Source organism: Mesocricetus auratus, unplaced genomic scaffold (genome assembly GCF_017639785.1).
Source record: "Mesocricetus auratus isolate SY011 unplaced genomic scaffold, BCM_Maur_2.0 Super-Scaffold_100003, whole genome shotgun sequence".
Taxonomy (NCBI): domain Eukaryota; kingdom Metazoa; phylum Chordata; class Mammalia; order Rodentia; family Cricetidae; genus Mesocricetus; species Mesocricetus auratus.
In genome coordinates this window covers 116,818,831-116,844,036 of record NW_024429188.1, presented here as the reverse complement: position 1 = coordinate 116,844,036, position 25,206 = coordinate 116,818,831, and the positions used below count along the sequence as shown (strand labels likewise).

The 25,206-nt window shown below is 36.4% G+C and overlaps 1 protein-coding gene across 7 annotated transcripts in view; it reads left to right on the top strand.

Moving 5' to 3' along the window:
- The window catches only part of Gabra3 (gamma-aminobutyric acid type A receptor subunit alpha3), a 172,789-nt gene that overhangs the window by 48,809 nt on the left and 98,774 nt on the right, over positions 1-25,206 (top strand). For 6 of the 7 annotated variants that reach the window (XM_040744730.1, XM_040744731.1, XM_040744734.1 and 3 more), the window contains one exon: positions 11,326-11,488. In XM_040744730.1, coding sequence (XP_040600664.1) covers positions 11,326-11,488 — 163 coding nt within the window. Of the gene's footprint in view, positions 1-2,223; positions 2,245-11,325; positions 11,489-25,206 lie in introns of those variants that run through there. The other variant, XM_040744735.1, reaches the window with a different exon arrangement.

Genomic DNA, 25,206 nt, shown 5'->3' with positions numbered 1-25,206 from the left:
AGATACTGGTTGTTATTCCCATAAATTTTTGCCACTTTGCATTAGCGTACCTTGCAGGCATGCCACTCTTGTAGACTGAAGGGTTTTCTTGTATGTATATGGCCTATTTAGTCTCAAACTTTTGGTTACAAGAGCAGTGTCAGTGATGAGTTCCATCTCATGGAGTTGGCCTTAAATCCCATCAGATATTGGTTGGTTATTCTCAGAAGCCTTGTGCCACTGTTTTGCCAGCAGAAAAGGGTGTTAGATTTTTGTAATTGGAGTTTCGGATGGTTGTGAGCCACTCAACATGAGTGCTGGGAACTGAACCTGAATCCTTTGGAAGAGCAGTAAGCACTCTTAATAACTGATACATCTCTTCATTCTTCAGAGTTCACTCTTAATAAAAGTGTAAATAATAGAATTATCTCTAGACATTGTAATTAGGCCTCCCCCACATTATATTTATGAACCAAATATCATCCTCCCACTATCTCCATTATCTTTTAATGCTATCACTCCCTTTTAATATGTAATTAAAAGAAAGTTTATTTTGAATTGCATTAATTAGGATCATGGGGGTCTCAAATTTAGAAATTACTGAATCCAAATCCACAAAACGGATCCAATAGAAATGAACATGGCATGACTCATATAAAGATGTAATTGTATGAAATGTTCTTTTGATAAAACAATACTATATTGGAGAAAGGCATAAAAAGTGGAACATAAAGCAAGCTGCCATAGAAACTATTGTCATATCTATCAAAGACAAAAGTTTCTGCAACCTGAGAATAGCCCTATGACAAAAGTTTAGAACAGTTGAGAAGAAATACGAAAAGAAATTCATTCATTGACTAGAATTGGGTTTTTAGATGGTGAATATGCTGTGAAACTGATTGAAATAATTGTGGGATTTTTTCAACATTTATCACCTAAGCAAACACAAATTTATCCATACAAAAAGGTCATTTATGCAAAATACTGGTGAAAGAGTAGTTTAGCAAATTTACTATTAAATCTAGCCTTGAAATACAAGTTAATAAACTAGGCTAACCCAAGAATCTGAAAAATACTATAGGAATCAATAGATTAGAATGGTAATTTCAAAGAAAAAATACAGTAAGATTAAGATTTTACAAAATAGAAAAACAGAGCCAGATTGACTTCCACCGGAAGACCAAGCAACCAAGGGCCTGCTGAGAGTGCCAGTCTTCTCCAGCCCCTACTCAGGGTAGAGATGAGTTGTGGCCCCAACCTTGGGTCTACTTCCACTTTCCCACTCTGGGGTCTCCTGGCCTGGGGACTGCAGTCAGTTAGACTCGAACCTGGAGGACCAAGCAACCTAGAGCATTCTGAGAGTGCAGGTCTACTCCCATCCCCCACTCAGGGCAGAGGACAGAGGGCAGACAGCAGAAGGCAGAGGGCAGAGAGCAGAGGTGAGCTTCAGCCCTGCCTTGGGTTGACTTCCTTCCACTTGCCCACTCTGGGATGTCTTGGCCTGGGAACTGCAGCCAGGTTGACTCACCCCTAGCTCACCAAGCAACCTTGAGTCTGCTGATAGCACTGTGCTAAGCCAGCTCCAAAAGGGGGCCATAACAACAGACACCAAGGAAAAGACAATGGAAACTTGAAATTTTCAGGCAAATGGATGGCACTAGAAGAAACCATCCTGAGTGAGGTAACCCAGTCACAAAAAGACAAACATGGTAGGTTCTCTCTCATATATGGATTTTAGATTTGAATCAGGGGAGTGTTAGTCTACAATCCCACTGCCATAGAATCTGAGAAACAGGGAGGACTCTAAGAGAGATATGCATGTACCCCAGAGAAGGAGAATCTGACAGGATCTCCTGAGTGAACTAGGAGCATGGGGGGAGGGGAGAGGGAGCTGGAGAAAAGTGAAGGGGAGAAAAGAAGCGAGGAGGACATGGGGGAGCAGGAAGGTTGAGTCAGGGGCAGAATAGAGGAGAAGAGGATGAGAGATACCATAATAAAGGGAGTCATTATAGGTTTGCAGAGAGATTTGGCACTAGTGAGATTCCCAGAGATCTACAAGGATGGCACCAACTGGCAATCTAAGCAATAGTGGAGAGGGTACCTTAAATGCCTATCCCTGATAATGACTACCTTGTATGCCATCCTAGGGCCTTCATCCAGTGGCTGATGTAAGCAGAGGCAGAAACCCACAGCTAAACACTGAACTGAACTCCTGGAAACCAGTTGCAGTGAGAGAGGAGTGATGAGCAAAGGGGTCAAGATTGGGTAGGTGAAACCCATAGAAACAGCTGACCTGAATAAGAGAAAGCTCATGGACCCCAGACTGATGACTGAGAGGCCAGCATGGGACTGATCCAGACCCCCTAAACGTAGGTGTCAGTAAGGAGGCCTCAACAATCTTGTGGCCTCAGGTACTAGATCAGTATTTATCCCTGGCAACCAGATGAACTTTGGGAGCCCATTCCACATGGAGGGAGGCTCTCTCAGCCTTGACCCAGAGGAGGGCCTAGGGCTGCCCTGGTTGATATGACAGACTTAGGAAATCTTCAAGGAAGGGTCTCGCCCACCCTGGAGAGAGGAGTGGGGATTGGGTAGGTTGTTTGTGAGGTTATTGTGGGCCTTTGTGGCGGAGTAGAAGAGGGAGTTGTGATTGATATGTGAAGAAATCTTGTTTCTAATTCAAATAAAAATACCAGAAAAAATAAAATAGGAAAACAACAGAGTAAATATGTAGATTAAAGATATCAAAGTTTAATATTTGTGACATGTGAAATATTTTGCATAGGATACATAAGATATAGATATGGAGTTTTAATATAAAATGGGAAGATAATTATTAAATTTTGTGGAGATATAACAGCTGTTCTATGTACACTACCTACACAGATAAATGTGAGATAAGGACATGAAAACTGTGAGTTGAACTCTGATTTTTAATCAATGTGAGCATGTAGAGTAGGAACATTTTTGCAATTACATAGATATAATTATGATCATGTCTCCCAATTGCATAAATATGTGAAAACACACATGCAATACCTGAGATGGTAAAATAGTGATTTTTGACAGGGAGCTTCAGTGTTTTTTTAAAAAAATTCCAATGATTATTTATTTTTAGTTTATTTTTAGTTCATGCTCATTTGTGTTCTGCCCACATCTGTGTGAATGTGTCAGATCCTCTGGAACTGGGGTTACAGACAGTTGTTAGCTGCCATGTGGGTGCTGGAAATTGAACCCATGTCCTCAGGAAGAGCAGTGGAAGCTAGATGATTCAGGCCATAGCAAGTACTATGGAGCTGATGCAAATACATTGTGCAAGTTTGAGATGCTGAAGCAGAATCTCTGATCACGGTGCAGACAATGGACCACAAAGGGGCAAAAGTGGAAGCAAAGGGACAAATTAGATGATCTCAGTATACTCATTCTGGTAACTAGTATTGGGTTCAGCATATTATGTATATTATCTTATCTACTCTTTATAGTCCTCATATTACCATCTCTAATTTTCATTGAAGAAGGGCAGTCATTAAAGCCTAACATAGCTACAATTTGTCAGTTCCCACTAGCCTCTGGATCAAGTAGGTTGCAGAGTCTACCCCATCCTTTATAGCATCTTACTTCATTTAGGGTTCTGCCTGTGTCATGATGATATCCGTCTATTCAGTTGCTGTTCTTAAAATACCTATTATTTGTCAGGCACTCTGCTATTCATTACTCATGCAGTAAGCCCTCTGTATTGGCAAGTTCTGGATCCACAGATTCAATCACCCACAGACTGAAAATATTTTTAAAAGTCATTTCTGTCCGGAATATGCACAGACATTTCCCAAAGATTCAACCAACCACAGACTGAAAATATTTTAAAAGTTCATCTGTGTGCTGATTGTGTGCAGATATTTTTCTCATTCTTCCTTCAGCAGTATAATGATTTGTGTTGAATTTACATTGTAATATATGTGATCTAGTAAGAGCATTTAAACTATTTAGGAGGATGTGTATAGGTTCTAGGTAAATGTTGTGTCTTTCTGTGTGAAAGACTTCAGTGTCTGAGGATTTTTGATATTTGGGAATCCTGGAATGAACCCCTCATAGATACAAGGAATAATTATATATCTATGAATAAAAAAATAAAAATCATAGTTCACACTGACCTTAAACTGTACTGTGGGCAAGGATAATAACAAAACTCGGTTGCAAAGGTGATATTTGAATAAAATTTGAAGGACTTAATGGAACAAGTGTTCCAGAAATAGCATAAAAAATTTCTAGGTGGAATGTGCAGCAGTGTAAATGCATTACCGTAGGAACATTCCTGGCATTGCAATGACTTGCAAGGAATCCACAGTGGCCAAAGTAAAGTGCCTAACAGAATGGTAGACTGGGGTCAGATTTATAAGCTACTAGGGGTTGGACAATGTTTGACCTGGTCTGTTTGTAGGACCCCTGGCATTGTGACCAGGATCTATCCCTGGTATATGAAATATCTTTTTGAAGCCCATTCCATAGGGTGGGATGCCTTGCTCAGCCTTGATGTAGGGGTGGGGAGCTGTTTGGTCCTGCATCAATTGTATGTGCCAGATTTGGTTGAGGCCTTATCCTTTCAGAGGAGTGGATGGGGGCAGGTTGTATAAAGTAGGAGGAGAGGGAGGAGAGAAACTGTGCTTGGTATGTAAAATGAATAAAAAATAAAATAAAATATAAAAAATCATAGGGAGGTTCTAAAAAATTTAAATTTTTATGATGGCTTTTGGGGTACTCACCAATCTAATCACAGGATAAGGCCAGTTCAAGCACCATCTCCACTATTGTTAGGAGTCTTAGCTGGGGTCATCCTGTGGATTCCTGGGAATTTCCCCTAGCACCAATGCATTGGGGAGGTTCTTGGCCCTTCCTTAACTTAATATGTCAGGCATTGTTGACTCCCAATAGGAGGCCTTGTTCTATGGGAGGAGTGGATGAGGGTGTGGGCTGGGAGGGAGGTATGGGGGCAGGAGAAGGGGTGGGAGGGGGAAACTAGTTGGAAAGCAAGATGAAATTTCAAAAAAAGCTTTAAAATATTTTTATGTTTACCCATTTTTAAAAAAATTCTGATAATTTATACAATTTATCTTTAGGATATCCACTCTCATTACTCTCCTCCAACTTTTCCCAGATCACCTCATGTGGTGTCCCTCCTAATTTCACATTCTCCTTTATAGTTCCTTCCTGTTCCCCTTCATGGAGCTATTTCTTTGTTTTTTAATTAATTTATATATTTTTTAAGATCTTGAAAATAGCACATTTATTTAAATGTGGATAAGTATATGTATATTTTTATTTTTTATTTTTGAAATTGCAATATAATCACATTATGTCTGTTTTCCCTTTCCTCTTTCCAAATTCTCCCATGTTATCTCTTGCTCTCTTTCAAGCTCATGCCCCCTTTCCTTCTTTGTTGTTGTTGATGGTGGTGGTGGTGGTGGTAGTGGTGGTGGTGGTGGTGTGTGTGTGTGTGTGTGTGTGTGTGTGTGTGTGTGTGTGTGTGTGTTTAGTCAGCACTTAAAACCTACAAGCAATATTAAGCATAGTAAAGTTTTTGAAATGAGAAGAAATTGCCATGTTTGGACAGCCTCAGGCATGATCTAATCAGCAAGTTTACCTTGCCTGCTATGTGGAGAGCATATTTTCTGCTTATGTGAGCAAGGGAAGTCTGAAAAAATTCTAAATAATTTTGATAATAAGTGATGAATTGCTGGGCGGGGTTGGCACAAGCCTTTAATCCCAGCACTTGGGACACAGAGTTCAAGGACAGCCTGGTCTACAAAGCTACACAGAGAAACCCTGTCTCAGAAAAAGGGGGATGGGAATGAATCAGATTGTATTGGAGAAGGTCATGACTACTGATTTTATTCTGTATATGTTTCATTTAGAATAGAATAACAGTGGAGCTGCTGGTAGATTGAATGAAGAGTATGATTGTAAAAGAGGTCAAGAATAGCATCCAAGTCTGTGCCCTGAGCAAATGAAAGGGTGGAAATGCTATTTACATGAAGAGGAAAATTGTAGGAGGACCAGGCCTGTATAGCTATGGGTGGATAGTAACTGAATGTCATGTTGAACATCTTATGTCCAATACATGTGAGCCCATATGGCCTTGCTGTCTTCTATGTACTGTACTCTTATGAATACACACCATTCTTCTCTCCATCTTACAATGTGGTCAATTGACTTTGTCACACCAATTTAAAAAATATATAAAATTCTACTTTCTTTACATGAATCTTAGTTTTCTGAATTTCATAGCATTATATGGTTCACTCCTGCAATTGACAGTTCATTTACAATGAATTTGTACATAATATTTATATGTTCATACATTATAGGAATTTATTCGCCCTAAAAAATACCATTTATACACTACAGCCACTTTCTATGTGTATCTTGGCTGTCTGCTCTAGTGAAAAAAAATTGACCATGACTGCCCACTCATAGACAGTGAATTTTTGCTTCTGTCTTAAAATGGTCTACTGTCATGGCTATCTGCTCCTATATCATATTGCCTAACTTCAAAGTTTTGTTACCATGATACACACACTGTGTTCCTGTATCATCATGGTGAGGGCAAGTATACCAAATATCTCATGGATTTCAAAATTTTCAGTGTATTCACTATGCTCACTTGAAAAACATCACCACATATATCATGAATATTTTGGTTATTTTTCCACAATCATTCTCTGTTAATATGTGATGTTATCTGAGCGTGTGCCTTGGCTGTATGCTCATCTAATGCTACCTGTTAATGTGAAACATTTCTCTATCCAAATACCAGAAATGAGTTCTGCTCTGTGAATATTTGCTAACTTTAACAGGCTTCTTATGTTTTTTCCTAATTATACTTAAAAGTCCTTCACATAAAATGTGACATCTTAACCATCTTTTAAAAATAGTATATTTATTTATTTACTTATTTTTGAGAGAGAGTCTCTCTCTACCTAGCCCGCTCTTCTGGAACTATCTATGTAGACCAGGCTAGTCTCAAACTCACAGAGATCCACCTGCTTCTGTCTTCCAAATGTTGGGATTTAAGACATATACCACCGTGTCTGGCATCATCTCAGCCATTTTTAAGTTCATACTTCAGCAATGTTGAATTTATCCACATTGCTGCCAGTAATTCAACTGCATGTTTTAATTATGTGTCATGTTTTTGTATGTTTTTCATTTGCACATCTTTGTGTGTATGTATTATGTTATTTGATCCACTCTTATAATGTATACTAATCAAGAAAGTATCATAAAAATTTCTTTATAATCAACCACTAATCATTTATGTAATAGAAATTTTATACTTGTCTAGTCATTTGGGGAAAATAATGTAGATTGTTTGAATGTATGATTATCCTACTGTGCTATAGGAAACAATAAGGTTCTCCATGGCTTGACGTCCCTTATTATCATCTTTCTTCTTCTCCTCTTGCCCTTCCTATTATCTAATGACCACCGCTCCATCTGCTCCCCCTTTCTTTTATATCCTGGCTGCAGTTTCCTCTCCCTCCTCTCAACCCAGTCCCTCTCCTCCACCCACTCTGTCCCCAAATCCCCAATCCACTTCTCCTCCTCCATTTCTGTTCAGGAATGGGCAGGTCTCTCATGAGTATCAACAAAACATGGCATATCAAGTTACAGTAAGTCTAAGCAATTCCCCATGTATTGAGTCTGGGCAAGATTATGCAGTATGAGGAGTAGAGTTACAGAAGCCTGTAAAAAAGCCAGCCCCAACTCCCACTGTTAGGAGTCCCACAAGAAGACCAATGTACAACTGTCACCAATATGCAGAGCCCCATGCAGGCTCCCTGATTGTAGATCAGTCTCTGTAAGGTTCTATAAATTCAAGTTAGTTGATTCTGTTGATTTTCTTGGGATGTCCTTGACCTCTTTGGTTCCTACAATCCTTCCTCTCCCTCTTCTGCAGGATTCCCCAAGTTCTGCCTAGTGTTTGGATGTGGGTCTGCATCTGATCATCTTTTTTTTCTACAATGCTGACTGAAACATATGTGCTATTTGTTTTTTTTTATGTCTGGTTTGCTTTATTTGGCATAATTATTTCCCATTCTGCCCTTGTTGCTGCAAATGTCAGGATTTCATTCCTCATGGCTGAATAGTATTCTACTATATAAGTATAATACTATTTAATTTATCCATTTATTCATTGAAGTATCTAGTTGATCCACTATTTTAGCTTTTATAAATATCCTTCTGTAAATGCAAGAGTGCAAGTGTCTGGCACAAAGATTTCATTTCCTTTGAGCACATGCCCAGTAATACGATTGGGTAATCATATATAATATCTATTTTCATTTTGGAGGAATCTCTATGTTGCTTTCCACAGTGATTATAGTAATTCACAATTGTACCAACATGATACAAAATTTTCCTGATTTTTGCGAAATAGCCAGAATATATTTTTCTTTTTGAAGAAACTCATTCCAGAGTTAAATAACACTTGATTTTGGTTCTGGTCCAACTTTCTCTGGTGGCCGTTGAAGTTGACCAATTTTATGGTTTAGTGTATGTCTGTTTAGTAGTAAAGTCCACTTTTTTGAATTACTTATATACACTGGATGCCAGTTCTTTGTTATAATTTTTCCCTATATATTTGTCTCTTAATTCTGTTGACTTTTCTTTGCTGTCTAGAAATTTCTTATTTTTATGTTTTTACTTTTGGGGGGCTGTATTGCACTATCTCTTGAAAGAGAACATGCCTAAATCTTTATTTCATAAATCCTTTCTCATATACCACAATAACAATATTTGCTAACAAAATGGCATGGTTTTTGGAGGGCATATTGCCCAACACTTTATATATGTATATGTATATGGTTATTTGAAGATGTTTGTTAGTTATGATTTCACATGATCTTATTGCCTTTGTATGCATCATATGCTATATTGTAATCTTATAAGCTATGAGTAGTTATATCTGTGTCATTGTATCATTTATTTTAGTATGATGGTTTGTTGATTAAAGATCATTTATACATATCTCACAGTTACATACAAGACTAACATATTTGAACACTGATCAACTATATTTTCATTTATGGAGAATGTTCATCATTTGTTTTAACCAAGATTATTACTAATGTGTCCTTAACATTATGCATTATGGTTATATATTTTCATATTTTATTATGTGGTTTATTTCTACATTTTGGGCTTTATAGTCTGTTATTAATGATGTCTGTTCCTGTGAAGTAGTTGTCAAGTCATATAGCATGATTAGTAAAACCTTAGTCCTTGTCATATGATCATAAATCATTAGGCACTACTCGGGTCCTATGGATATTTGAGCATATATCTTGGATGTTGTTTATACCCAGAGTTATCTAACCATGTAAGTATATTTTATCACTTATGTGATATGGTTTTCTAAACTGTACTACCCTTGATCATTCATGTAAAATGTTCAATATATCTTGTACAGTTTATGATTTATCAATCTTATGCCAACTTTTTAGCTTAACTCAAAAAACATCCTTTTTTGAAATGAATATTGTTGAATTTATCAATGTCTTGCTAAGATCTAATACCATGATGATCCTCATGGCTGATGTAGACATTGAATTATATCAGAAGTTCACATTACTCAGCATTATGATTCTTCATATAACTCTACCAGATCCATAAAGACAGCCTAGAATAGAACCTAATGGCTCTCTTTAAAGAACAGAGCACATTTAAAAGGGGGTTTATTCATTTAATCAGTCAGAGTACTTATCCATATGGGGTATGTTTTATGGATTGGTCTTTTACTTAAAACTTTCTTGAAAAATGTTTCATGTACCTGCACTGCCTCTGAAAGTTAATGTACTGATATGACTTAAAAAGATTAGTTTTGGCATGGAATACTTAGTGTTTCAAATTTAAAAAAAATAAGAGTTTAGAAGTAATAAGTAAGTATGACTTCATTGGTTATTCTCTTAACCTCACATCTTATATAAATCTTTTATAATATAGAGATCATGAAAAAAATGCTTATCCTCTGTATATAATCCAAATCACTAATTTTATCATTGGTATAATTTGGTACTTTAAGAAAGTCTATGCTGAGGCCTAAGTAATCTATTGAGCCTTGGGTAGTAGATAAGTGTTTATCCCGGGTATAGAAATGCACTTTGGGCTCCCATCCAACAATGAGAGATGAACTCTCACCCTGGACCCTTCGGGGAGGGTCTAGGCCCTGCCCTGGATGAAATGACAGACTATGGACACCCCCATGGAGGGCCTCACCCTACCTGGGGAAATGAGGGGATATTGGGGGGGGTGGGAGGGCATGGGAGGAGGGGAGGGAAAGGGAGAGGGACCTGGAATTGACATGTGAAGCAACCTTGTTTCTAATTTAAATTTAAAAATACAAATACATAAAATATAAAAAAAAGAAAGTCTATGCTGTGCAGCTAAGCTTAGATTTCTCTTTTATGTTGTAAGCACTTCTTGAAGGAGTCAGCCTTATTCTTGACTAACTTTTTATAGGGAAATGTATTCTTATTCAAGATCCATTATATTATACCACTCAGCAGTATTTCAATCTGGGTAACTCGTCTGTTTACTCAAGCTTTTAAAAATTTTGGAAAACTGTTTAACTCTAGCAAGATAAGAAACAATCTTCATAATGCTATGAAGAGATTTCAGGTCCTAATATTACATTTTTTTCAGTGTTATATAGTTAACTAAAACAAAGTCCTCTGTAATGTGAAAGATCAAACAAGTGATTCAGGGGCATAGAATAGAGACATGAGAGAGTATCTTTAAAATTATTTTTATTTTATGGTATGGATGTTTTGACTATATGTATACCTGTGTACTGCAAGTATGCCTGGTGCCCACAGAAGCCAGAAGAGGGTGTTAGATTCCCTGTAACTGGAGGTATAGATAGTTGTGAGCCACCCTGTGAGTACTGGGGATAGAAGATGGGTCTTCTGGAAGAGCCTTAAGCACCAACCCATCTCTCTATCCCCATGGGAGATTATTTTAAGCTTTTATATTACAAGAGGAACAGGTTTAGGAAGTTCAACAGCTCACCTAGTCATGCAGGAGGCCAAGGAGAGAGGTGTAGCAGTAACTTCAGTTTCTCGGTGACTGACCTAGAGGAGCTTTGTTCTACTTTTGCTCTTTGTTGGGAATATTCTGGTATTTAAAAAAACATGTATTGGGAACAAATATTTTTGACCTTGATCAGCTTGGGAATGTCAAGTAACTGGCTGGATACTAGAGAAAGTAATTTTAAATCTTTCTAACCCTCTCCTTTGCCTTTGTTTTCTATCCTTTTGTTGGTCCCTTTCCCCTGTACCGTGGATCTTACAGGTCTCTCCAAGTTTCTGTCTAAGATGAGAATCACACAAATGCGACATTTCTATGTGACAAGAGTTGGACTTCTTTTTCTGATTAGTATTCTTCCTGGAACCACCAGCCAAGGGGAATCAAGACGACAAGAACCTGGGGACTTTGTGAAGCAAGATATTGGCGGGTAAGAAAACTTAACCCTCAGAAGAAAATATGAATACTATGAATGCTTTCTTCCAAATTTCTGCATAGAAGGCTAAAAAACCTCTGATCTCTAGAGTTTATATGTTTCTTTGAATCCGGAAAACAAATCGTCAGATCAGACTGTTATTGCTACCATTGAAAGAAATTTGATACAGAAAGAGGTAAATTAAAAGGGATATAGTAAAGTTACTACCTAACATAAATGCCAAAGGGTTACATTTTACTTTTGATATCTGATTTCTTTTATATCTATATCCACATTTCTGTTTGACACATTTACTTATGTATTCCACAAACATCTCAAAATTAGTTAATCTAAAATATCTCCTCCACCTCTCACTCTTTCCCTAAGAGCAAACACAATAAAACATCCCTTTCCTGCTTTTCATATGTAAGTACATGTACCCAGTGCTTTAAGCCAGGAAATTATAGTCATCTTTGCCAATTGTAGCAGTTACCAAAATTTGCCATTTTTCCCCTCATTGTTTCTCGGATTATTTTACTTTCCTTCTACTAGTCCAGTTTACTTCAATACTGTTTTCCACTTGGACCCCAGCAAAAGCTTTTAGTTAGCTCATTGCCTAAAATTTTGCTTCTATTCATTTCTGTTGTGTAGTTATTTTTCTACAGTGTGTATTAAATATATATTTAAAGAATTTAATTCCACTTTTTTCTTGAGTGTAAAATCAGAACTGATAAACAGTTATAAGGCCTTTACTCACCTTGTTGACATTCTTTACCTTCCTTTTTCAGGTTTATTAATTTACTCCTAGTTATATAAAATGTTTGTTTTATTTTCATTTTAAAATGTTTTAATTAAAATCTAATTTTATCACTTTCTCCTTTCCAGTCTTTCTCAAGTTCCTTCACTCCAACTCCTTTTATATCCCTCTCTCAAGTTGACAGTCTATTATTCCCTATTGCGTGTGTATGTGTGTGTGTGTGTGTGTGTATGTGTATGTGTGTGTGTGTGTGTGTGTGTGTGTACTAGCATTTAAATAATCCTGCTTAGTCTATTTTTATTGTTTGTTTGTATATGGCTTCAGTCCTAACCTTTTTGTATTGGATACCTAATTAGAGGAATCATTCCTGGGGGAGGCTAACTCTCTCTCTCCCAGCAATCTTCAGTTACCTCGTAGTATTTTGCTCAGGAATATGACCCTCTGAGATTCCCCTCTCCTGAATTATCATGTCCATTGACACTGCTATTTTGGTCTTGTTTATATAGCCATTTCTAGGGTAGACTGTTTCTCAACAGACTTCCTAGTATTTGGGATCTTACAATCTTATATTCCTTTTTTCCTGATGTTTCCTGATACACACCAAACTCTTATCTGTGGACTATCACTGTTAGACATGACTCTCTTAGGCTTAGAATACCTTAGTATTATCATAATATTGTTTTATTGGAAACAATTATTTAAATAATGATTTTTTTGTTTTTTTTACTTTACATTTTTATTAGCATATATTTAAAGGTATTATTTATGACATTATTAGTCATGTATATATTTTCCTTATACTCACCTCCATTGCCCTCTCTTACTCTTTTACATTTCTTCTTACCAGTTCTTTACTCTTCATGTATGGAATCTCTTTTGTTTTCATGTATCTTTTTAAAAATCTGGATCCCACATATAAATATTTATATTTCTGATGCTGAGTTACAGCTATTTTATTCCTTGATATTGCCCCTCTAATTTTTTTTACATTTGACTATTTGTCCAGTATTCTTCAAAATAGAATTTGTTCTATTGTGAAGATGATTATTCTAATATATTCTGTCTCTTTTATCAGCATTTTACAGTAATCTCTGGGGTTGAGGGATAAAGGACTGGACGTGTATTCTTGGTATTTTGGTATATTCATGGTCCCAATGTGGAAAATAAAACCAATTCTGTCTATTAATGTCTTGAATTTGATTTCCCTGAGCTACGATAGGTATTCTCAATAAGGTAGATATTATAAAGGAAAAAATAAACCTTACCTCTTAGAGCCTTGAAGCTTTTACACTTTCACTTAGAAGATCAAGTTTCAAAAATGCATTACCTATTTTCCTTTCATCTTAAAGATTTTAAACAGACTAGTTCATTTTCTTGGTAAAATTTTGTTCTCAGAAATAACATTATATTTCTTCTACAGCTGCTTTTTATTTTTATGCTTAGTTTGTCACCTTTCCTGTTTACATTGTTTTCTAACATCCTGCTTGAGCTTGGAAAAACAATATTCAAGAATTTTAGCTATTATGTTAAACAGGAGGAAAAGAAATCTTGAAACAGCAGAGTAAAGTGTTTGGTTTTACAGCAAGTGCAAATTTACTGCATATCTCTTGAATTAGAGACCTTTTCTTATTTATTCTCTTTCAAGTTAAAAATAATTCATGTTTTGTATGGATGAGATTACTAAAGATTTGACTCTGGATATTAAGTTTGGCACTCTTCACATTTACTATAAATAAATGAATTGACTCAATTTTTTAATTTTTATTTTTAAATTTAAATTTAAATTAGAAACAAGGCTGCTTCACATGTCAATCCCAGGTCCCTCTCCCTTCCCCTTACCTCCTCCCACGCCCTCCCACCAATGCCCCCAATACCCCCTCATTTCCCCAGGGAGGGTGGGGCACTCCATGGAGGTATCCATAGTCTGTTATTTCATCCAGGCCGGGGCCTAGACCCTCCCCCAAGAATCCAGGGTGAGAGTGTGTCTCTCGTTGTTGGATGGGCACCCAAAGTCCATTCGTATACCAGGGATAAATACTGATCTACTATCCAAGGCCCCATAGATTGCCTAGGCCTCCTCACTGACACCCACATTCAGGGGTTCTTGATCAGTCCCATGCTGGATTCCCAGCCATCTGTCTGGAATTCAAGAGCTAACCCTTGTCAGGTCAGCTGTGAACTAACTCAATCTAAAATATATGCTGTATTTTGACAGTTCTCATACTTAAAAGAGCCATTGAATTCTTTTGTTTTCGTATCCTCTTAATTATCTATTTTCTGTATCACTGTGTCATTTATTTAATTAAATCTCCTATGCTGGATATTCTAGAAGCTTTGATGATCAACAATGGTCTATTGACTAGTGCTTAATTCAAATCAAATGTTAATATCATTAATTTTCACTGTTTGCTGTTTGCAAGTCAGATTGTGTGCTTTACAGAAGGTTTTAATATGGGAACTCAGAAGACACTGCCTAACAATTTGTGTTTGATCAGAAGCTCCAGATCATTGTAATGTAAGGAATACTTTGGGAAGACAGTTAGTGTTTTCTAGGAGCTAACAATATAGTCAGGAATACCAGATCCTAGAGCTTTAGTAGGGCAGCTGTTGAAAAACCTACATACTACAACACCTGATTTAATCTTACCTTTTATAATCAAACTGATTAAGGCCAAAAAGAAAAAAATATTCTAAGTTAATAGTAAAGTCAAGTCTTGAGCACAGTTCTCTGATAATTTGTTGGATATCAGCTTCTTCAGTCTATAGACTGCTTGGAGACACTCTTAGACAAGTGAAAATGTCTGGAAGAACCAAAGACTAGCTGAACTGGCTGGAAAAGGCTCAGGCAAATTGAAGTACCTGGACAGGACAATACCTAACCTGTTCAGTTACCTGCAGGTTGAGGAGTTCACTCCAAGTTTCCAGCTTTTATGAACTGTCACCCACACTGGGATGGGCTTTTGGTGATGTCACTTTGTAAGTAACTTCCATAAAATTCATTAGCTCATCAAGTTAGACTTGGGTGATATCCATACTTTGGTTTGATTTCAGTTCCTTATATGAAGTCAGTAGATGTTTATTCATGTCTGCCTGGAATAGTTTTATACAACACTTTTACGGCTATATTTTTCAGGCAAAGCTACAGAAAAAAGTTCATATTCAAGTAACAAATACAGTTCACTACTTCAATTTTCTGATTTAATATTTTGGTCATCAACAAATTAGAACTAGATACATAAATAATGTTAAGTGTAACCACCATGTAAGTATACTTTTCTGGGTAAAAATGATCGACTATCAGTAATAGTTCACTAAAGGTTCAACAGGCACATTCCCAACTAGTAAATAATTACCAAATGAATGTTATATCGAGGTTTTGCAGTTTGCTGAGTCAGTACAGCTCTCAAATGATACAAATAAGGTATTTCACTGGAGACTATTTGAATAGGGTAAATTTTCAAAATGACTTACTGTAGAATAGGTATAAAGAAGCCACAAGGAATAGATGAAGAAATCAGAGCAAGTAGATGACAGATCATATAAGGTATGTTTTCTAGTGAGTTATGGAGATCTTTAGTTGAGAGAAAGAAGGAACCTAAGGACATTTAAAAGCCCAGTAATTGTAAGCTAAAATTTAACTTTCTTTATATGGCTTTTTACCCAGGCTGGATGCACTAAACTGAATTCTGGGGGCCAAGGAGCCTTATTAATGTAGTTATCACATGCCAGAATTCTGGGAAGAAAGAAAAAGGAAACAAAAATATATCTGGTCCTGTGTCTGGTGGTGCATGCCTGTAATATCAGCATTTGGGAGGCGGGAGCAGGAAGATCAAAAGTTGTCTACATGGCCTTTCTCAAAAACTGTATCCAGTTGCCTAAATTAAAAACACTGGGGACTAAGACTCATAGTTGCACAGTTCAATATGCATTAGAAAGTGTGATGTAAAGAGATGTGATACTATATATTTACATATATTTTCTGCATCACGATTATATGGTAACGAGAGGTGATGGTGGAACATGCCTTTAATCCAAGTGCTCTGAAGGCAGAGGCAGGCAGATCTCTGTGAGTTCAAGGCCAGCCTGGTCTAAAGAGTGAGTTCCAGGACAGCTAAGGTGGTTACACAGAGAAACTCTGTCTCAAAAATCCAAAAAACAAAATGTGGTTATATGGCAGTGATAATGGTAATGGCTGATATTTTAAGTTGAAAATAAAATGGTGGGGAGTTCATTATTTCTTGTTACATAACATAGCCTGTCTTGTTGTCATTGTACCAAACATATAAAGGTATTCATCCTGAAACATCCATTCTCATGGCTAGAGAGAGATCTCAGAGGTTAAGAGTGTATATTGCTCTTACAGAGAATCTGAGTTCAGTTCCCATCATCCACATCCAGAGACCTACAATCGCTTGTAATTTCATCTCTAGAGAATCTGACACATAACTCCATGCAGACACACATGCATACATACAATTTAAAAATAATAAAAAACGTTTTTCTCAGTTTTTTAATCTTAGCATAAACTGACACTTATAGACACAAATATATTAATTATAATTTGAGGTATATGTATGAAAAGAACAATCCCTTTCATTTCCATGCTGTCATAATCACAGAATCAATACATTAATAATTTTAGCATTGACTTGTAAAATCATGAAATTTCAGAACCAAATGTGAGACCTAAGATACTGTCAGTGCTTAACATACTAGGCTTGTGCAGGAGTAACTTCTGCATTATGCTCCAATCATCAACAAGCTACATTGCTAGCACGAAGCATAGCTTAAACAGTGTGGAACTATTTCCTATACTGATCTGAAAGCTGCTTCCTTACAATGTCTACCAATTACAAGACCCTATACCATTTCCTTATATTTCTATCTAACAGCTTTTAAATTTCCTCCTTGCTTTGTAATCTGCATATGGTAACTCTCCCTTCTTTCAGATCCTCTCCTGATGTAATATGGTTTATCAGATGCTGATTTAAGCTGATTACTACTTAATACTTTTGGTTACTTTATTAGAATTAACGAGGTCTGTTTTGAGACAAGGTCTTAAAATGTAGCCCAGGGTGGCTTTCAACTTAAAATTCTGTTGCCTTAGCCTCCCTAGTGGTGAGATTTTAGATGTGTGTGACACTATGCCTGGCTCATTTCTATAAATGAATCTAAAGAAAACAAAACATCCTGTGATTTTGGCATATAACCCATGCTGGCTTTACACTTCCTGTACAGTGTAGGCTGATCTCAATATTGGATCGATCTCCTGCCTTAGTCTCTTGAATGTTGGAATTACAGGCATTCACCAAACAGCTCTGGCCTATAATTAGATTTTGAAAACTCAATTTGAGATTTATACTTATATTTACAGTTCTTTTATTCTATCATAATAATTATGATAATTAAAGTTTATATTTTACTATGTATGAAACACTATTCTAAATATATTTGTATGTATATAATACTTAAACAAAACCATTAGTGTGATGATTCTGTTATTCTGTTTTACAGATAAAATATGGAGACGGGGGTTAAGTGATTTGTCAAAGTTGATATAGCTAAAGAGTTACTGAAACTGAAACTCACAGGGCCTGGTGGTGCTCCCAATTCTATCAATCACTTGGAGTGTGTGGTTTTTCACAATAAAACTGAGCATATATATAGTAATATTTCAAACTTGACTTCTTACTGTCTTAGTTGCATGACTAGGTAGACTGTGCAGTTTTCTTATAGCACCCAGAGATATAGGAAATGCCATTTGATCATTTTTCCCTTGTAAAATGGAAATGTATCATTGTGATGTAGGACAAAGATGGGTATATGAGGCCATGATCAGGCAAGCTCCATAGATGATGCTATGACTTCTTGTTGCATAATGTCAGTTTTGCTGATGTCACATTTGGTTAAGGCAATGACTTTCAGGAATCTTCAATGTGAGTATTTTAGTCTCTAGGATAGACTGAAAAGCTTTGAACTGTTGTCCAGTTTATTTCTATAATCAGAGTTGTGGGTAACAGGTACAGAGTCAATAGTAGCAAGCTAGATAATATTTCTAACACTGTAACTTTCCTATTTTATATTAATTTCTTCTCAACAGAAACAGTATTACAGATCATTTATAGATTGGTTTATGAAAGTCAGAATATTGCCTTGTATATTAGTGCCATTGATAGAATAATAATTTAGATAAAATATAAGAAGCAGACTTGAAAAATTATTCACTGCCTCATGGCAATGTTTTAAAGTAAGTAAACTCTGACTTCTTTGTAAACTTTGGATTCTTAGTTATTTGAAGTTGATCTCTGTCTGCCTGTGTTCTTTCATGAAATTATGTATCCACAGTCTGTCACTCTGCAGTTTCATCAACTATAAAATAGAGTAGCTAAGTCTTTCAGGACACTGGCCTACTCTTGACCATTTCTCATTCCTGGAGATACCAGTTGGGCACTTTCAGAATCCTAAAGCACAATTTGTAATTTGGTTCAAATGCCGACATTTCTAGAGCTCAAAAACAAGGAGAAAAAAGTAATACAGCTTTTTGTGTGTAATGGAAAAAAGTAATTTAAATGAAAGTGAACCCAAATCATAACAGCAAATTCATAATAGGTGTCATACTTTTGAGCTGAATTCTTGTTTATTTACTTTGAATTTGACTCATGAAACCGCTTTAATAATGAATAAATAACCTGTATTGATTTTTGCCAGTCTTTGTGATTTTATGCAGCAATTCCTTTGAAGTACTTAAGAAAGCCTGAAGGATTTGGTTTTTATTTTTAAATAAACTTGGAAAAACAACTTAATGTGAACAGGTGAGGCACATATTGAGGGGTCTTGTCTCAAGCTGAAAGTGTTCTAATTTTCCAGTTTGCATAGCTATTTATAAGAAGAACAGTTGTCTTCTTTAGATAGATCATGTGTCACTTTTTGTCTCTTTAAAAAATACTAAAGGAAAGAATTTAAGAGCAGACCTATTTATTTTGCCTCAGAGTTTCCAAGATTTTGGTCTGTGGTCACTTGGCTCTATTTCTTCTGTACTGGTAAGTAGTGAATCAGAGCATTATGGCAGGAGGAGGTGATAGGAAAAGCCACTTATATAATAGTTTCTAGGAAGGAAGAAAGGTGGGGGACTCACACACATAGAGACAGAGAGGCAGAGATAAAGAGATAAGAGATAGAGAGAGAAATGGAGAGAGAGAATACACACACATAAAGGCTTCAAGGGCATACTCCTAGTGACCTACTTCTTCCATTAGACACCAATTTCTAGTAATACACAATATAAACTATTGATTCATTCAATAAATTTAGTATCCTCAGTGTACAATCACTTCTCAATATGATCGTCATCTGAGTACAAAACCTTCAAAATATGAGCAATTTGAAAGACCATAAAGGTTATATAGATATGTCCTAGACAAAACCCAATATTTCTTTATCAAATACCTTCTTAAAGATAATACAATGTGTGCAATTGGATTTCAGATGTTTCTGATTACCACCTGAATAATATATAATGAATATTTTTAGGGTTGAATCTTTAGTTTGACTTCACACTTATAGGGAAGACTGCTCTTGGAGAATGAAAACCTTGAGGGTACTGAGAATTGAAATAAAATGACCTGGGTATAATTTCTGACCCCAAAGTAAAGTAATGGAATTTTCATCTGTAAACATATTCATAACGTATTATAAAATGTTATGAATGTCAGGCTAAGGAACTGGAATTCTATTTGGTAAGCCTTCAAGATTTATTGAAGCCTAAGTGTAGTGGAGAGACATGATCTGCTTAGTATTTTAGAATATTTTAAAAAGTCTATTTTTTCTAGAAGATATGCATAATTAGGGAAATTGCTATTCTTTTATTGAAGTACATTTCTCTTTTCTTTGGGTTGCTGTATGAACTGCATCAGCAACTCTGCAGCTGTGATTTTGTTGTTTTCCCTGGATGGAAACACACTAAGATCTTTGATGAGGTTGAACTAATACTGGTGGTACTGGTACCCAGTACTTAATCTGTACATCGTCCATGAACTTTTTCTCATAGCCTAAAAGTACACAACTTTTATAAAGGCTTCTCATTTCATCATTAGAAGTTTGGGGGTAGAAATTAAAACCTGTCTTCATTTGCAAAGTTATTTACTCAACCTCCAAACTTTCCAAGGTAAGGATTATTATTATTATTATTATTATTATTATTATTATTATTATTATTATTATTTTGAGACAAGGTTACTTTGTAGCTTTGGAGTCTGTCCTGGAACTAGCTCTGTATATCAGGCTGGCCTCGAACTCAGATATCTGCCTCTCTCAATTTCCTGAGTGCTAGGATTAAAGGCGTTTGCCACCACCACCTAGCAGCAAGGAATATTATTTTATCATGCAGTTGACATGCCACCAATGATGGGGAATGTCTCACAAGGCCGTATTCATAAGTAGAGAGCTACAGACAATTAGTAGCTGCTGAGAGAGGGAGAGTTAGTATTCTTAAGGAATGAGGTCCCCCCAACAAGTTATCCAATCCTAAGTGTTTAGCTCTAAACACATGCACATATAAGCAACAATAAATGGACTTAGCAGAATATATATGTACATACGTATATCATATTTTATGTAACAAAATAATCAATATTTTGAAAGGGAATAGAGAGGACATGGGAGGAGTCGGGAGGAGAAGGGACTATAAATGATTTAAGTACAGTACTCATACATGAAATTCTCAAAATAAATATTTATTTATTATTTATTCTTCTCTCATATAATTCATCCCAAATGCAGCCTTTCTTTTCTTTCCTCCTCTCAATTCTCCTCCCCACTTCCCTTCTTCCCCAGATCAATTGCTCTTTAATTTCAGTTCAGAAAAGATCAGGCCTCCCAGGAATATCAACCAAGCTCATCATAACAAGGTGAAATAAGACTGAAAATTCCCAAATACTGTTTATAAATGTTTGTTTTCATTTAAACAGAGTTGATTCTTAAAGAAAAAAAGGGAGTATGATATAAAATGAATAAATTGGTATGGGCTTTGGTTTATTGATACTAATTTAAGGTCAACATTGTTATGTGTATATTTCTTCTCTGTTTAGGTATTGTGTTTCTACAGCTGTTTTAAAAAGTAATGAATAATTAGAAACAGATTATAGTCGCATATGATAGTCAAAACTTATAATCATGTTAGCTATATTTTCTATATATACAGAGATATATTTCAAATGGATAGATATTCTTCAAACCTTTCAAAGACCTACAGAATATGACATTTAAAATGGTTTATTAGGGATTTTTATGATGCTGAGACACAATTGCTTCTGGCAATATCAATTATATCACAAAGGAAGATGAACATGGAAGAAACTCAATATGGAATTTGCTTTCAATATGGCAAGACTACTCATTTGAGCAAGAAACTGCTCATTCCTGGAATGTTTATCCGCATGCTGTATAGACTAGACATGCAGGACTCACAGTAAAGTGACTGCTGAACTTGCAAACAAGATAGGACAATCCTGCAGCATTCCTGCTTCATAGAAGAGTCTGCCAGACATTTTGTAGGACATAGAGAAAAATGACTGACAAACTGCCAATGCAGATGGACAGTTTAAAATTTCCTGCTTTACAGAGAAGTCTGCCAGACACCCTATGGCCTATGAGCTGAAGATGGATGCTCCAATATTACAGAGGAAGTTTGGGTGACTCTCTAGGCAGCGAGATGTCTCTGTCAATTCTAGAGTCTATACATTATCCTTCTGTGGTCTTTGTTGGAGTTGAAAACAGTTATGGTTATGTTCTTCTTAGTTATGATAAAAGATAAGTTACATATAAAACTCTAGACTCACAAAGAGAGGATAGATGATAGAATATTTTCTTTAAATCTTGCCAAATGTTAATGGGCAAAATATTGTTAACTATAGTTCTTACTTGATAACTGTTTTGTTATATATAATTTGACTATGTTAAAGCTAAAACCCTTTTTATTTAGACAGAAAAGAGGAGTTGATGGGGGATGTCCTTCTGTATATATGTTTCTCTTATCGGTTGATGAATAAAACACTGTTTAGTAAATAGATGAAGGAAGATAGGTGGAGTGAGGAGACGAGGAGAATTCCGGGGAAGGATCGAGAGAGACCTCAAAGAGATGCAATATAGATACTAAGAAGATAGGACATGCCAGGCATTTTCTGGTAAGATAAGGTCATGTGGAAATACATAGATTTGTAGTTATGGGTTAATAAATAAGAGAGAGCTAGCCAGTAAGAAGCCCTAGCCATCAACCAAGAGTTTCATATTTAATATAGCATCTGTATACAGAGGGTCTGGTATAGATTCATGCAGGTTCCATGGTTAATGTCCCGACCTGCAGGACATTCAACGTGGGTCTGGTGGATACCTAGGAGAAAGATGGAGGACAGGGGATACAGGAATGGACGCCAAGACAGGATTCTGATCAAGGCGACAACTTTATTTCATCAAAAGGGGATTTATATAGGAGAACTGAGGAGGGAAAGGGGGAAGGTGTGCTTGCAGCTGCAGGGGCAAGAGGTCAGGGGTAAGAATTCCTATGTTGCTTGTTAACCTGACAGTAGAATCCAATCCTATCTATTACAATTTACTACTGCTCAGGCCTATCTTCTGAGGACCTTGTAGTTTTTCCAATTAAGCTAATCTTTAACTGACTGGTAAACCCCAGGCTTGTTACTTGGAATATGCTTTATGTCAGAAGGGGTGGCAGGGTGGTCTTAGTGTCACGTCTTCTCTATGAGTACGTGATACAGCCTTGCTTACTGATGGCTGGAGGTCCCTGACAGTTAATGCTTCCATCTCTGTGAGCTCCCACATAAAAAAAGAAATTGGCCATCTATACCAAGTGGTGGTAACAGAACTGACACTGTACTTATTTGATTCTAAATCCTCTGAAAATACTACCAATATGTTTTTAGGACTCAATAAATTATTAAATTTGCTTGACCAATAGATAGTTAGTTGATGGGCTAATTTTTATTCTTTATGGAAAATTATCATTTTCTTATTTGATCTAACCAACAGTGATAGATATGGAGAGTTATGGTCATGGCTATTTTGCCCTAAATAAACATACAGATGCTATATTAAGACCACTCTCTCCATACCTCTTCAATATTGTACTAGAAGGTCTAGCTAGAGCAGTAAGACAAGACATCAAGGGGCTACAAACGGGAAAGGAAGAAATCAAACTTTCACTATTTGCAGATGATATGATAGTTTATATAACTAACCTGAAAAACTCAACCAGGAAACTCCTACAGATGATAACCACCTTAGCAAACTGGTAGGATACAAAATTAACTAAAAAAATCAGTAGCCCTACTATATACAGACAATGAATGGGCTGAGGAGGAAATCAGAGAAACATCACACTTTACAGTACTCGCAAACAATATAATATCTTGGGGGTAATGCTAAAAAGTGAAACACCTGTATAGTAAGAACTCTAAGTCTTTAAAGAAAGAAATTAAAGAAGATACCAGAAAATGGAAAGATCTCCCATGCTCTTGGATAGGTAGGATCAACACAGTAAAAATGACAATCTTGCCAAAAGCAATCTACAGATTCAATGCTATCCCCATCACAATGCAAGCACAATTCTTCACAACCTTAAAAGAACAATACTCAATTCTATTTGGAAAAACAAAAAACCTGGGATAGCCAAAACAACCCTGTACAATAAAGTAACTTCTGGAGGCATCACCATCCCTTACTTCAAGATCTATTTTAGAGCCATAATCCTAAAAACAGCTTGGTATTGGCACAATAGTAGACAGGTAGACCAATGGAATCAAATTGAAAACCATGATATTAACCCACACACCTATAAACACCTGATTTTTGACAAAGAAGCTAAAAGTATACAATGAAAAAAAGAAAGTATCTTGAACAAATGATGCTGCCACAACTGGATGCTGGCATGTAGAAAACTGCAGATAGATCCATATCTACCTCCATGCACAAAACTTAAGTCCAAATGGACCAAAGATTTCAACATAAACCTAGCCACACTGAACCTCTCAGAAGAGAAAGTAGGAGGTACTCTTGAACGAATTGGTACAGGAGACTACTTCCTGAACATAATACCATTAGCACAGACACTGAGATCGACAATTAATTAATGGGGCCTCCTGAAACTGAGGAGCTTCTGAAAGGTAAAGGACACCATCAACAATACAAAAAGGCAGCCCACAGAATGGGAAAAGATCTTCACCAACCCCACATCTGACAGAGGGCTGATTTCCAAAATATATAATGAATTCAAGAAGCTAGTCACCAAACAATGCAATTAAAAAGTGGGGTACAGAGCTAAATAGAGAATTCTCAATAGAGGATTCTAAAATGACTGAAAGACACTTAATAAAGTGCTCAACATCCTTAGCCATCAGGAAATGCAAATCAAAACAACTCTGAGATACCATCTTACACTGGCCTGAATGGCTAAAATCAAAAACACCAATGACAGTCTATGCTGGAGAGGATGTGGAGAAAGAGGAACACTTCTCCATTGCTGGTTGGAGTGCAAACTCTTACAGCCACTTTGGAAATCAGTATGGTGGTTTCTCAGGAAAATGGGAATCAATCTACCTCCAATCTAGTAATTCCTCTCTTGGGCATATACCCAAAGAATGCACGTTCATACAACAAGGACATCTGTTCAACTATGTTCATAGCAGCGTTGTTTGTAATTACCAGAACCTGGAAGCAACCTAGATGCCCTTCAACTGAAGAATGGATCAAGAAAACATGGTACATTTACACAATGGAATATTATTCAGTGGCAAAAAACAATGAAATCTTGAAATTCACAGGCAAGTTGATGGAACTGTAAGAAAACATCCTGATTGAGGTAACCCAATCACAGAAAGACACCAGGGCATATACTCACTCATATATGGATATTAAACCTAGAACAAAGGACTATCAGCCTATAATCCACACCACCAGAGAAACT